Raw genomic sequence first — 15,064 nt, 5'->3', positions numbered from 1 at the left:
TGGATTCTTTACCACTGAGCCACCTACCTAAATTGACTCTCTCCATATATCTTCCCAGAAAAAAACACAAAACCAACAGGGCTTCCCAGGTGGCACTAGTGGTAAAGAACCTGCCTGCCAATGCAGGAGGCGCAGGAGACCTGGATTCCATCCCTGGGTCAGGAAGATTCCCTGGAAGAGGAAATGGCAACCCACTCCAGTATTCTTGCCTGGAAAATCCCATGGACGGAGAAGCCTGATGGACTACAATCCATGGGGTTACAAAGAGTTGGACACGACTGAAGCAACTTAGCATGCAATAAGGACCAGAAATAACACCACCTATGACCAATGCCTTCAACATTATTAGGAGACAAAACATACCACAGAATTCAAATAACCAGTGAGCAGAGAAACAGCAAATTCTAACAGTGCTATTGCAAGTCTATGAATAAACAGAACAAAGAAAGAGAAGGCTTAAGAGACTATATGAAAAATAAGAAAAAGAAATGAAAAACTTAAGAACACAGACAAAACCACCTTCAAAATTAGAATGTCTGACACTAAGACCAAACAATGGTCCAAGACCTGGTATTTCACATAATCAGCTATATCTTAAAGGGCTTGAAAGTGAGAGGAACAAAAGTGGCAACCTCAAAGACGTACTACCAATGGAAAAGAGGAAGATACACAAAAAAGAGATGGTACCCCCTCAGATTTCATAAAAGAAAAAGAAAGGAGGAAAAAAATGACAGGTCCTGAAGAAAAAAAATAAACATGCCAACCTCTCTTCTAATATCAACAATACCATCCATAAAAAAAACTAAAATGAAGTACACTAAAAAGACAAAAGGGAAGCTTTTGTCCAGTAAATATAAGAATAAAAAAAGAAATTTCAAACCAAGCAACTATAAAACAGAAAGAGAAAATGTAAATAAAACATTTAAGTTTATCCCAGAAAAGGAAATTAACACATCCCAAACAAATTTTAAAGAATCATCTACAGATTAAGAAAAGCCTAGAATCAGAAAACTCAAACCATAAACCAACAAGAAAAGGAACAAATAAATTGAAACTTGATAAAACCAAAACTGAAAATAGATAAAACCATCTCAAAAAAGAAAAATGGGGACTTCCCCAGTGGTCCAGGAGCTAGGACTCTGAGCTCCCAATGCAGGGGGCCCAGGTTTGATCCCTGGTGCATGCCTCAACTAAGACTCTGCATGCTGCTGCTGATCTGGAATGCTCCACACTGTTCTCCATAGTAGTTGTATCCATTTACATTCCCACCAACAATGCAAGAGGGTTCCCTTTAAAAAAAAGGTGGGGGAGGGGGTCTCCAAAGGAAAACAGATTCAAGTAAAAATCTGAAACAGCCACTAAAGAAATACAAGAAAACAATGAGAAAATGAAAGGAATAAGCTACAAGATACACTGTTCTGAGAAAAGAACAAGATGCAAATAGATATGCAACATTTCACATAAAAAGAAGCAGAATTAAGAAAACATGAATGGGGACTTCCCTGGAGTCCAGTGGCTAAGACTCTGTGCTCCCAGTACCGGGGGCCTGGGTTTGATCCCTGGTCAGGGAACTAGATCCCTCAAGTCACAACAAAGGTCGAAAATCCCATGTGCCACAACTAAGATGCAGTACAACATTCATAAAACTAAGATCAAGCCATCCGGTCCCATCACTTCATGGGAAATAGATGGGGAAACAGTGAAAACAGTGTCAGACTTTATTTTGGGGGGCTCCAAAATCACTGCAGATGGTGACTGCAGCCATGAAATTAAAAGACACTTACTCCTTGGAAGGAAAGTTATGACCAACGTAGAGAGCATATTCAAAAGCAGAGACATTACTTTGTCAACAAAGGTCCATCTAGTCAAGGCTATGGTTTTTCCAGTGGTCATGTATGGATGTGAGAGTTGGACTGTGAAGAAAGCTGAGCACCGAAGAATTGATTTGAACTGTGGTGTTGGAGAAGACTCTTTAGTCCCTTGGACTGCAAGGAGATCCAACCAGTCCATTCTAAAGGAGATCAGTCCTGGGTGTTCATTGGAAGGACTGATGCTAAAGCTGCAACTCCAATACTTTGGCCACCTCATGCAAAGAGTTGACTCACTGGAAAAGACCCTGATGCAGGGAGGGATTGAGGGCAGGAAGAGAAGGGGATGACAGAGGATGAGATGGCTGGATGGCATCACCGGCTCGACAGTCATGAGTCTAAGTGAACTCTGGGAATTGGTGATGGACAGGGAGGCCTGGTGTGCTGTGATTCATGGGGTCGCAAAGAGTCGGTCACGACTGAGCGACTGAACTGAACTGCCAAATAAATAAATATTTAAAGAGAGAGAGAAAAAACATGAATGGGCTTATTTTTGCTTTAAAGCAATGCTGTAAGAATAAAAAAAAAAAATTAATGAAATTGGTTATCAGTGGTGTAAAGGATGTGGAATAATAGGGTGTATAGAATGGAGAAGCAAGATAACTTGAGTGTATATCTTTCTCTATACATTTAATTTATTCAATAAAGCAATTTTCTATATAATGCAAAAATAAAATTAAATCAACAAGAATGGGAAGAAAACAAAGAACCAATGCAAAAACAATCAGTTGGATGGTACCTTTTAAAGTACCTCAGTAACTTTATTACAGATAAATAATCTAACCACATCTATTTAAAAAAGAGATTCTCAGACTGTATAAAATTAGAAACCTCAAACCGTGTGCTACCTACAAGAAATCCAAATAAAATATAAACAAATACCTAGGTTAAAAGTTAAAATACCAACAAATGGTGCTGGAAAAACTGGATATGCACAAGCAAAAAAGAAGTCAGATCCCTATTTTATACCATACACGAAAGCTAATAACGCAAAATCAATCAAAGACCTAAATATAACACTTAAAATTTTAAAACTCTTAGAAGAAAATATGGGGAAGGAAATGGGAACCCACTCCAGTATTCTTGCCTGAAAAATTCCATGGACAGCAGAGCCTGGCAGCCATAATGCATGGAATCACAAAGAGGTGGACATGACTGAGCACACACAGAAGAAAACATTGGGGAAAAGCTTCATGACATGGAAGATTTCACATGACTTTTTGGATGTGACGCCAAAGCACACGCAGTAATACAAAAACCAGATAAACTGGACTAAATTTAAAACTACTCTGCATAAAAAAACTATCAACAGAGTACAAAGGCAACCTATGGAATGGGAGAAAATATGTGCAAATCATATATCTGACAAGGCGCTAACTGTCCACAATACATAAAGAACCCCTACAATTCAACGGGCATTTCTGTAGTGTAGCGATTATCACATTCACCTTATACACAAAAGGTCCCCGGTTTGAAAACAGGCAGAAACATGTTTAGGGCTTCTCTGATAGCTCAGTTGGTAAAAAATCTGCTTGCAATGTGGGAGACCTGGGTTCGGAAGATCCCCAGGCTACCCACTCTGGTATTCTGGCCTGGTGAATTCCATGGACTGTAGAGTCAATGGGGTCGCAAAGAGTTGGACACGACTGAGCAACTTTCACCATTCAACAACAATATGTATGTGAATATATATAATCTAAAAATGGTTAAAATCCTAAATTATGTTATGTATATTTTACCACTACATATACACACACACACACGCCATCTCATACCATACACAAAAATTATTTCAAAATGGAACAAAGACCAAACTGTAAGAGCTAAAATTAGAAAACTCTTAGGGATCAACTTCATGACTTTAGATTTGGTAATAATTCTTTAGCTACAACACCAAAAGCATTAAATAACCAAAGGGAGAAAAAAAAGGTAACTTGGACTTTTTCAATATTTAAAACTGTTGTGCATCAAAGAACATTATCAAGAAAGTGAAAAGACATCTGCTAGCATGGAAGAATATATTTGCAAATAATGTATCTGATAAGAGGTTTAATATGCAAAATAGAAAAAGAAAACTTAACCACTCAACAACAAAAAGTGCAAGGTATAAATGGACAGAGAACTTGAACAGACATCTCTTCAAAGAAGCTATACAAATGGCTAATAAGTACAAAAAAGATGCACAAGTTCATTAGCCATTAGGGAAAGGCAAGTCAAAACCACAATGAGAAACCACTACACATTCACTAGGGTGATATAAAAATTAAACATTTAAAAATAACAAGTGTTACCAAGAATGTAGAGAAACTGGAATCCCAGGATATTGCTGATGGGAATGTAAAATGGTGCAGTCACTGTAGGGGGAAAAAGGCATGAAGAGGACTTCCCTGGTAGTCCAGAGGTTGAGAATCTGCCTGCTATCACAGAGGACACAGGTTCAATCCTTGATCTGGGAAGATTTCACATGCAGTAGGGCAACTAATCCCCTGCCCACAACTACTGAGCCTGCACGCCCTAAAGCCTGTGTGCTCTGCAACAAGAGAAGGTACAGCAATAAGAAGCCCTGCACTACAACTAGAAAGTAGCCCCTACTCACCTCAACTAGAGAAAGCCCGTGTGCAGCAAGACCCAGCTCAGCCAAAAATAAATACATAAAAATTTTGTAACAGGGATTAAGTACTGTTATATGCTACAATATGGATGAACCTTGAAAACATACATCAAGTGAAAGAAGGCAGCCACAAATGCAATTCAATTTAAAAGGAAGAGTCAGAGACAATTCTGAGCTTTATAACCTGAGGCAAATGAGTGGTTCTACCATCAAATGAGATAGAAGATAAGAAGAGTGAGAGGTAAACTTAGGTGAAAACACAGTGACTTACTACACTGCCTTACTGGATGTGACCTACAAACAGGCAGAAACTTCCAATAAAAAATGGAAACACAGATCAAAGGAAAGATTTAAAATCTATTACAGCTCTATCCAACAAAGCTTTCTATAATGAAGGGAAATGTTCTATACTTGCGCTAACACAGCAGACACTAGATGTGACTAGTCCAAGAGATGAACTGATTTTTCCTTTTATTTAATTTTAATTAATTTAAATTTAAATAGCTACAGGTGGCTAGCTGCTACCACACTGGACAGAGTATATCTAGAAACTTATAAAGCTGTCTTTCTCTCACTTTATAGACATATGAAAATTTTCCCATTTGATTTATTCAAATGGTTTTAAAATATCACTGTCAGTTAATACATTATAAAACTCAGGAGCTATGATCCATCCTCAGCCAAATTGTATGACTACTTTCTTCTAAGTAATTTTTAATTCCATTTACGAAGCTGAGTAAAAGCTGCATGGTCTGGCAAGATGTCATTAAAATTCAGTCTCACAAACAAACCAGTCACAGATAAGGAGGCCTAGTTTGAGACCTAGAGCTCTACTCTTTAGAATACTAACCTCTCCATCACTATCAGATATCACAATGTATGCATCCTCAAGTCTACGCTTCTTCTTCACATTGACAGAACCGGTAGTTTCTACATCTTTCTTCTCCAGGTTCTGAGCTTCAGAGGCTTCTTTAACTTTTTTCTTTCTCCGTGGCATCCTTTTGTCTGAAATAGAAGGAAAAAAAAAATTGGAGAAGGAAATGGCAACCCACTCCAGAATTCTTGCCTAGAGAATCCCATGGACAAAGGAGCCTGATGGGCTGCTGTCCATAGGGTCGCACAGAGTCGGACATGACTGAAGCGACTTAGCATGCATGCATGCATTGGAGAAGGAAATGGCAACCCACTCCAGTATTCTTACCTGGAGAATCCCAGGGACTGGGGAGCCTGGTGGGCTTCCGTCTATGGGGTCGCACAGAGTCAGACACGACTGAAGCAACTTAGCAGCAGCAGCAGCAAAAGGAAAAATAATTTGCTTAAAGTATAAGTTTTCTAGATGCTATTTATCTTTTGGTCATATAAAAGAAAAAGATATCTATCTAACAGAAGTAAAATTGGATTTCTGAACTCTTCTACTAATTAAAATTTGTATTTTTCCTATAAAGGAAAAAATATATATATAAATCTCATTTTTTAATGACTTTTCAATAGGAATAATATAATAATTTATCATAGTTCCTTAAACATTAACTTAAATAACTGGTTCTCTAACTGCATATTATTATTCATCTAAAAGCTTTTTTCTTTTTTAATATCAATGCCTCAACCCAATAAAGGACATCTTTTTTAAAAAATCCACTGCAAATAATCATCAGATCAGATCAGTCGCTCAGTCGTGTCCAACTCTTTGCGACCCCATGAATCGCAGCACGCCAGGCCTCCCTGTCCATCACCAACTCCCGGAGTTCACTCAGACTCACGTCCATCGAGTCAGTGATGCCATCCAGCCATCTCATCCTCTGCCGTCCCCTTCTCCTCCTGCCCCCAATCCCTCCCAGCATCAGAGTCTTTTCCAGTGAGTCAACTCTTAGCATGAGGTGGCCAAAGTACTGGAGTTGCAGCTTTAGCATCATTCCTTCCAAAGAAATCCCAGGGCTGATCTCCTTCAGAATGGACTGGTTGGATCTCCTTGCAGTCCAAGGGACTCTCAAGAGTCTTCTCCAACACCACAGTTCAAAAGCATCAATTCTTCAGCGCTCAGCTTTCTTCACAGTCCAACTCTCACATCCATACATGACCACAGGAAAAACCATAGCCTTGACTAGACGAACCTTTGTTGGCAAAGTAATGTCTCTGCTTTTGAATATGCTATCTAGGTTGGTCATAACTACTTAAAGGTAAAAGACTGAATACTTTCCTCTTAGGATAGGAATAAAACAAGCATGTCTGCATTCATCATTTCTACTGAACATTATACTACAGGTTCTAAACAGGTCGATTATGGAATAAGAAGAAATAAAAAATCCAAATGGGAAAAGAAGAAGTAAAACTACTGCCTTTTGTAGATGACATGATCTTGAATTTAAAAATAACCTAAGAAATCCACTAAAAAACCATTACAACTAATGAACAAGTTCAGTAAGATTGCTGGATACAAGGTTAATATACAGAAATCAACTGAACAGCTATCTATACGCAATAAATAATCCAAAAATTAAATTTTCAAATTCTATTTTAATAGCACCAAAAATAAAAAAAATTCTTAACAAAATTTAACAAAAGTGCAAGGTTTGCAACCAAAAACTACTGCTGGAAGATACAAAAGATAAATGCAAAGACATCCCATGTTCATGAATTAGAAGACTTGACACTGTTAAGACAGCAATATTTCCCAAACTGCTCTAGAGATACAACATAATTCCTAATAAAATTCCTACTGGCTTTTCTGTTGACATAGACAAGTTGATCCTAAAATTCACAGAGGAAATGCAAAACAGAGGAAAAACAGAGGTCCCAGAACAGCCAAAACAATCTTGAAAAAAAGAACAAAGCTGAAGGACTCACACATCTCAATTTCAAAACTTGCTACAAAGCTATATTATCAAGACGGTGTGGCACTGGCACAAGAATAAAAATAAAGATCAATGGAACAGAAGACCAGGCAGTTCAGAAAACATCCACACATTTACTGTCAATTGCTTTCAACAAAAGTACCAAGGTAATTCAATGAACAAAGTATAAGTCTTTCCAATAAACGGTACTCTAACAACTAGATATCCAAATGCAAAAAGAATGAAATTGGACCTCTACCTCACATAATAAAGGATTGCATGAAACAGATCAAAGACCTGAATGCAAGAGCAAAATCTATAAAATTCTAAGGCAGAACATAAGCATAAAGCTTTGTAATCTTGGATAGGTGAGTTTATTAAATATATTATCAAAAGCATAAGCAACGAAAGAAAAAATAAATAAACAGGGCTTCATCTTATTAAAAACCTTGTGCTCCAAACCACAATATTAAGGCAAGTTTAAAAAAAAATAATGAGAAAAGTAACTGTAAAGCATCTATGTAATAAAGAAATTGTATACAGAATAAAGAACTCTTGCAAGTCAATAGCAAAAGGGTTTCTTGGGTTTTTGTTAATAATGCTGTAATTAACACTGGTATGCATATATCTTTTCAAATCAGTGTTTTGTTTTCTTTGAGTAAATACTCAGAGGTAAAACTGCTGAATCATACAGCAGTTCTATTTCTTCATTTCAATTGTATGCTTTAAGTGGATGGATTATATGATAAGTGAATTATATCTCAATAAAGTTGCATTTTTTTCTTAGAGAAAACAGCAAACATTGGCAAGGATGCAAAGAAATTAAAACTTTCATTCATTCATAGTGTGAATATAAAATTCTGCAGCTGCTGTGGAAAACAGCTTGGCAATTCTTCAAGAAATTAAAATACATCTAGTAATTCTACTTCCAAGTAAACATCCAAGAAAGTTAAAAACAAGTATTCAAACAAAGACTTGCATTTAAATGTTCTTAACATCATTAATCATAATAGCCAAAAACAGAAATAATCCAAATGATGAATGGATACACAAAATGTGGTACATCCATCCATACAATGGAATGTTGGTCAGCCTTAAAAAGAAACCAAGTACTAATACATGCTACAAAATGGATAAACCTTGAAAACACATTAAGTGAAAGCAGCCAGACACAAAAGCCTACAAATTGTATGATTCTGTCTATATGAAACATCCTGAATGGACTAATCTACAGAGACAGAAAGCAGATTAAGATAACTAGAGGTTTGAGGAGACAGAAATACAGAGTAACTACTTAATGGCCTTGGGTTTCTTTTTGGGGTGATGAAAATGTCCAGAATTAGAAAGTGGAATTCCCTGGTGGTCCAGGGAATTCACCTGCTAATGCAGGGGACACAGTTTCAATCCCTGGCCTGGGAAGATTCCACAGGTTCTGGGGCAACTAAGCCTGTGCACCACAACTACTGAGCCAGTACTCTAGAGCCTGCAAACCACAACTACTGAGCCCACGCACCTAGAGCACGTGCTCTACTACAAAAGAAGCCACCACAATGAGAAGACCGCGCACCACAATGAAGAATAACCCCTGCTTGCCACAGCTAGAGAAAGCCTGCACACAGCAACAAAGACCTAGCAAAGCCAAAAATAATAAATAAAAAAAAAAAAAGAACATAGTGGTAGTTGCACAACATTTTGAATGTACAAAAAGCCATTATACACTTTAAACAGATGACTGCTGGATTTTACATTCTATGAAATCTACCTGCCTGGAAAATCCCATGGACAGAGGAGCCTGGTGGGCTGCAGTCCGTGGGGTCGCTGAGAGTCGGACATGACTGAGCGACTTCACTTTCACTTTTCACTTTCATGCACTGGAGAAGGAAATGGCAACCCACTCCAGTGTTCTTGCCTGGAGAATCCCAGGGACGGGGAGCCTGGTGGGCTGCCGTCTGGGGTCGCACAGTGTCGGACACGACTAAAGCGACTTAGCAGCAGCAGCAGCAGCAATCTACCTAAATTAAAAAAAAAAAAAACTTTCCAGATGATTTTCTATTATAACCAAAGCAGAGACTCACTGACTTAAATACTGATTTTAAAAGAACGTGTTACAAACTTCTCAAATTGTTTAATCATTCAATTACTCCTAAGAGAAGTGTCACATCTCATTGTCAAAAAACATCTGGACAACCTTAGTAAGGGAGGGTAGTAATAAAGGACACACTCAAACTCTTCCAATCTAGTCACTCATAATATCATTCCCTATCTTAAGAATAGAAGCTAAACACAAATTTCTTTTCTATTCTTAATGTTTATTTTTAAATGACTTAAGTCTTGAAGAAATAGAAGAAATCACACAGAATGATGAAAATATTAAACTACACATAAATTTTTTATTGTAGTATAGATGACCTACAATACTGTGTTGGTTCTAGGCATACAGCAAAGTGATTCAGTTATTTTTTCAGATTATTTTCCCTTACAGGTTATTACAAGATATCAAATATTGTTGTTCCCTGTGATATACAGTAAATCTTTGCTGCTTCTCTATTTTATGTATAGCAGTTCATATCTGTTAATCCCCTACCCCTAATTTATCCTTTCCCCTTTGGTAACCATAAGTTTGTTTACTATGTCTGTGAGTCTGTTTCTGTTTTATATATAGATTCACTTGTATTATTTTCTAGACTCCATATATGTGTTATTATATAATATTTTGTCTTTATCTGACTTCACTTAGCATGATAATCTCTAAGTCCATTCATGTTGCTGAAAATGGCATTATTTCATTTATTCTTATGGGTAATACTCCATTTTATTTATACACAGACACACACACATGCATGCATGCTCACCCCCTCCCCCAGCTCCCACTCCTCCACCAACACATCTTCTTCTTAAACCAACCAACCAGATTGGCACCTGGGTTGTTTCCACGTCTTGGCTACTGTAAATAGTGCTGTTATGAACACTAGGGTATCTGTATCTTCTCAAATTAAGAGTTTTCATCTTTTCTGGATATATGCCTAAGAGTGGGGTTACTGGATCATATGGCAGGCCTACTTTTATTTAAGGAACTTCCATACTGTTTTCCATAGTGGCTGCACCAATTTACACTCCCACTGACAGAGTAGAAGGGTTCCCTTTCCTCCACACCCTCTCCAGCATTTGTTATATGTAGACTTTTCGCTAGTCATTCTGACCGGTATGAAGTAATACCTCATCATGGTTCTGATTTACATTTCTCTAACAATTTAAGCTACATATACACTTTTTTTTTTCCACAAGGGAAACTAGAAAGTATTTTAATAAAATGAAAACAAAAACACAAAAGCAAAATCTGTGGGATGCAGCTAAGAAGTTCTTATAGAAAAGCTGAAGGCCTTAAATGCTTGTATTTTTTTCAAAAACTAAATATCTCAAATCAGTGACCTGACCTTATACTTTAAGGAAACTAGAAAAGAAAAGAAAAGCAAGCCCCTCAAAAGGAGAAGAATAAAAATAATAAAGAACATGAAGAAATTGAAAACAATAATGACAGAGAAAATCTATAAAGCCAAAAGCTGACCTTTAGAAGAGATTAATAAAACTGATAAGCCTCTAACCAATCTGCCCAAGTGAAAGAGAGAAGATATAAATTACCAATATAAGGTAACAGAAGGATTAAGCATAAGGATTTTAAAAAGTTTCATCATTACAGATTATATAGATATTAAAAGGATAATACAGGGATATAACAAATAATTTTTGTCCTTAAACTCGACAACTGAAATGGAACAATTCCTTGAAAGGCACAAACTCCCAAAGCTCCATCAAGACACATTTAACAGAAAGAGAAAGGACTGGGTAACTCTATGATACCTTTGATTTGTAGTAAGATACTACTTTCCAGGGTGATGTTCAAAGCACTTGTTAGGTACTGATTGAATTCCTCAAAGAACATTGCGTTCCCCTTCTTCATACTTCCCATAGTTCTCTGAGTACTCCTTTTGAATGCAGTGATTAGTCAAGTGGCTGGTTTTATCTTGGAAATAATCCACCTGATACGGTTCTGAAGCAGTCTGCAGGACACCCTCACTATAGAGGTAGATATTAAACTGACAGTCCACCAAGACCCAGCCTCGGATGTCAAACTTGCGATGACCAGGCTTCCAGGAACAACGGGAGCTCCAGGTATTTCTGGATCACGTGCATCTGGCCTTGGTTGTCTATGAAATCCAACAGTTCTGTAGCTTCTGAGAAGATGAGTATGCCTTCACCTTTGGCTCCGGCTGATGACTTTGCAATCCAAGCGTTGCCCTCTCCCTCCTCTTTCTTTCTGTTATATTAAGTCAGAAAAAATTCTCTGTCGTCTGTCCTTGAACTACGGAGCAGTGGATGGATTCCATTCTGAGCTGGAGCAACTAGGGTCTTAAGGTTGGTTGGATAAATCACATAGGACTCGCGGAACCATGTGCAGGACTCAGCCTGTTCTGGGCTGGTTTTGATGAGCTTCACTAAAGATGCTTTGCGACACAGTTTGTCGGCCCCTCTGTAGTAATTCACCAAGTGCATCAGCCAGGCTCACGATCCAGTCTCCTGAAGGGCAGCCGGTTTCTTTCTTCCAGCATCAGGCTGAACCTGGGGTTATCCCATTGCAGCCGCTTCCAGTGGCCTGTGGCGAGCAGCAGCCAGAACACCTCATTGGCATAGACGCTGCTGTTCCCATCGCGCACCACAAAGGTGTACATGGTGAAAGGCCGCACGCCTGGCACCCCCACCCCCCACCCCGCCAGCCGCCTCAGGGACCAGCAGCCGGGCGGTGGCTCAGCTAGGGACCAGTCCAGGCGCCCACCACCTAAACTTTTGAGTCTATATATATTTAAATACATATAGCAACAATAAAATTAGAGAAATATTTATAGCATACATGAAAAAAGCTATTGATTATATTTAAAAAGTACAAACTGACACAAAATATTAACATCCCATTAGATAACGAGACATGAACTGTCAATTTGCAAGGAAAAAAATTTAACAAACATGAATATGTGGAAGGATTTAACCTATAACACTATTTAGACAAATTTTTAGACACATTTTTACTTCCTAAAGTAAAATGAATTAATTTTAATGATAATCCTGCAGTTGGGGGAGCAATTCTTCAAACACCAAACTGTAACAGATATTTAAAAAAACACACACACAACAAAACTTTGTATAAATGGTGCCATATTCTAATATAAATTACTAAAATCACTAAAGTTTTCAGTTTTAACCACTCGCTCTATCCCTCCTTTTAGACTTAGGTCTGTTACCGCCATAATGAAAACTACCCAAAGAAAAACAAAACAAATATTTTTGGAGACCAAGAAAGAAACAGCTAAGACATCTGAGGGGAAAGTATAATGGAATCTGGCAAATTAAAGAGATAAATCTTAGATAAATACTTAAAGAAAAGAACTGCTCACTAAGGGTTCTTAACCAATCCACAAGCCCTTAAAGGACCTATGGTTAGGCTTCAAGAGATTGACAATCTCCTGAAACTGTGTGTAAAACTGTCTTGTTTTTGTCTGCTCCCTGGGAAAAATTCTTATAGCTTTCATCCAACTCTCAGAGGAGCTCAAAATCCAGAAGAGTTTAGAACTACCAATGATCTAGCTAAACCCCTTCATTTTCAGAAACAACCTGAAGATTTAAATTGATGTGCATAACCAGTCTCCTAGTATTTTTGTGTTTAAGAATTATGACTTGGTACGGGGAGGGAGGAGGGAGGAGGCTTCAGGATGGGGAACATGTGTATACCTGTGGCAGATTCATGTTGATATATGGCAAAACCAATACAATATTGTAAAGTTAAAAATAAAATAAAATATATATATAAAAAAAAGAATTATGACTATTTCACCTTTTTACATTTTGGGGTTTTTTTTATGTCTGCATGCCGTCTAATACTGAAAGGTAAAATTTTTGTGACCTGAGTAACAAAGATTTCTCAGGATACAAAGAGTAAAAGACACAGAATTTTTAAAAACTGACAAACTAGGCTTCAATGAAACTTAAAACTTATGTTCTTCAAAAGACACCAATAAGAAAACAAAAAGACAAGTCATAAAATGGGAGAAAATATTTGCAATGCATATATCTTGCAAAAGACTCATAGTCACAATATATAAAGAACTCTTATGGTGGTGATGGTTTAGTTGCTAAGTCGTGTCCAACCTTGCAACCCCATTAACTGTAGCTCACCAGGCCCCTCCGTACATGGGATTTCTCAGGCAAGAATACTGGAGTGGGTTGCCATTTCCTTCTCCAGGGTATTTTCCCAACCCAGGGATCAAACCCAGGTCTCCTGCATTACAGGGGGTCTCCTGCACTGCAGGCGGATTCTTTACCAACTGGAGCCACCAGGGAAGCCCAAATAACTCTCATAATGCAATAATAAAAAGACAAACCAATTTTTTAAATGAGCAAGATATGGACACAAAAGCAAATGCACTCATAGCCAATAAGCAAAACAAACAGAAAAAGATGCTCTGCATCATTAGTTATCAAAATAGAAATTAAAGCCACAATGACATAACACTACACATCCATTATAATGGTTACAATTAAAAATACTAAAAACACTAATGTGGGCAGAAATAAGGAATACATGGATCTCTCATACACTGCCAATGGAAATGTACAATGTTATAAGCCACTTTGGAAAACTATCTGGCAGTTTCTTAAAATTTAATGTATACGACTATACAGGCCAGTCATTCTGCTCACTACTATTTGCTCAACAGAAACAAAAACATATCACCACATAAAGACTTGTAATGTTCACAGAAGCTTTTCATACAGTGTCAAGCACTAAGAAGTGAAGTTGCTCAGTCGTGTGCGACTCTGCGATTCCATGGACTGAAGCTCCTCCGTCCATGGAATTTTCCAGGCAAGAGTACAGGAGTGGGTTGCCATTTCCTTCTCCAGGGGATCTTCCCAACCCAGGGATTGAACCTAGGTCTCCCACGTTGCAGGCAGGCACTTTACCCTCTGAGCTACCAGGGAAGCCCATGAGATGACCCAAATGTCCAACAACAGATGAATAAACAAATTGTGATTTATTCATACAACAGAACATTACTCAGCAATAAAAAGGACACAGGCAAAAATACAAGTGAACCTCAAAATCATTTTGCTGAATGAAAAATTTCCCTGGTGGTCCAGTGGTTAAGACTCCACGCTCCCAAAGGAGGGGACCCGGGTTCAATCCCTGGTCAGAGAACTAGGTCCCACATCCTGCAACTAAGTTCAAACACAGCAAGTAAGACCCAGCACAGCCAAAGAAATAAGCCAGTCACAAAGAGTAAAGGTTGTATTATTCCATTTATATAAAATGTAACCTAACCTATAGTGACAAAAAGTAAATCACTGGTTACTAAGGTTCAGGAATGTAAGAAGAGAAGGACAGAAGAGAGCATGAGGAAGCTTTTGAGGGTGATGGGAACCTACTGTATCATGATTTTGGCAGCAGTTTCACAAGTGTATACAACTTGAAAATTTCATCAAACTATACGCTTCAAATAGATGCAGTTTATTACACATAAATCATTTTGCAATAAAATTGATAAGGAAAAAATAAAATGAGACACCACTATACATCCACTAGCATGGCTAAAATTTAAAAGACTAAAAAGATCAGGCATTGATAAGAATACAGGAGCAGCTAGAACTCTAATACATTGCTGTTAGGAATATAAAGTGGTACAACCACTCTGAAAAGACAGTTTGGC

The 15,064-nt window shown here is 37.8% G+C and overlaps 1 protein-coding gene and 1 pseudogene across 4 annotated transcripts in view; both read right to left on the bottom strand.

The window, feature by feature from the left end:
* UIMC1 (ubiquitin interaction motif containing 1) overlaps positions 1-15,064 on the bottom strand; it is a 137,867-nt gene that overhangs the window by 104,241 nt on the left and 18,562 nt on the right. For 3 of the 4 annotated variants that reach the window (XM_027546893.1, XM_027546897.1, XM_027546894.1), the window contains exon 2: positions 5,330-5,484. In XM_027546893.1, the coding sequence (XP_027402694.1) occupies positions 5,330-5,476 (147 nt within the window). In that variant the 5' untranslated portion in view covers positions 5,477-5,484. Of the gene's footprint in view, positions 1-5,329; positions 5,485-5,680; positions 5,702-15,064 lie in introns of those variants that run through there. The other variant, XM_027546895.1, reaches the window with a different exon arrangement.
* On the bottom strand, positions 10,414-12,103 carry LOC113895553 (annotated as a pseudogene).

The sequence above is a fragment of the Bos indicus x Bos taurus genome, chromosome 7 (genome assembly GCF_003369695.1).
Source record: "Bos indicus x Bos taurus breed Angus x Brahman F1 hybrid chromosome 7, Bos_hybrid_MaternalHap_v2.0, whole genome shotgun sequence".
NCBI lineage: Eukaryota > Metazoa > Chordata > Mammalia > Artiodactyla > Bovidae > Bos > Bos indicus x Bos taurus.
Note: the sequence above shows the minus strand (reverse complement) of the source record. Positions and strands in the feature narration are given on the sequence as shown.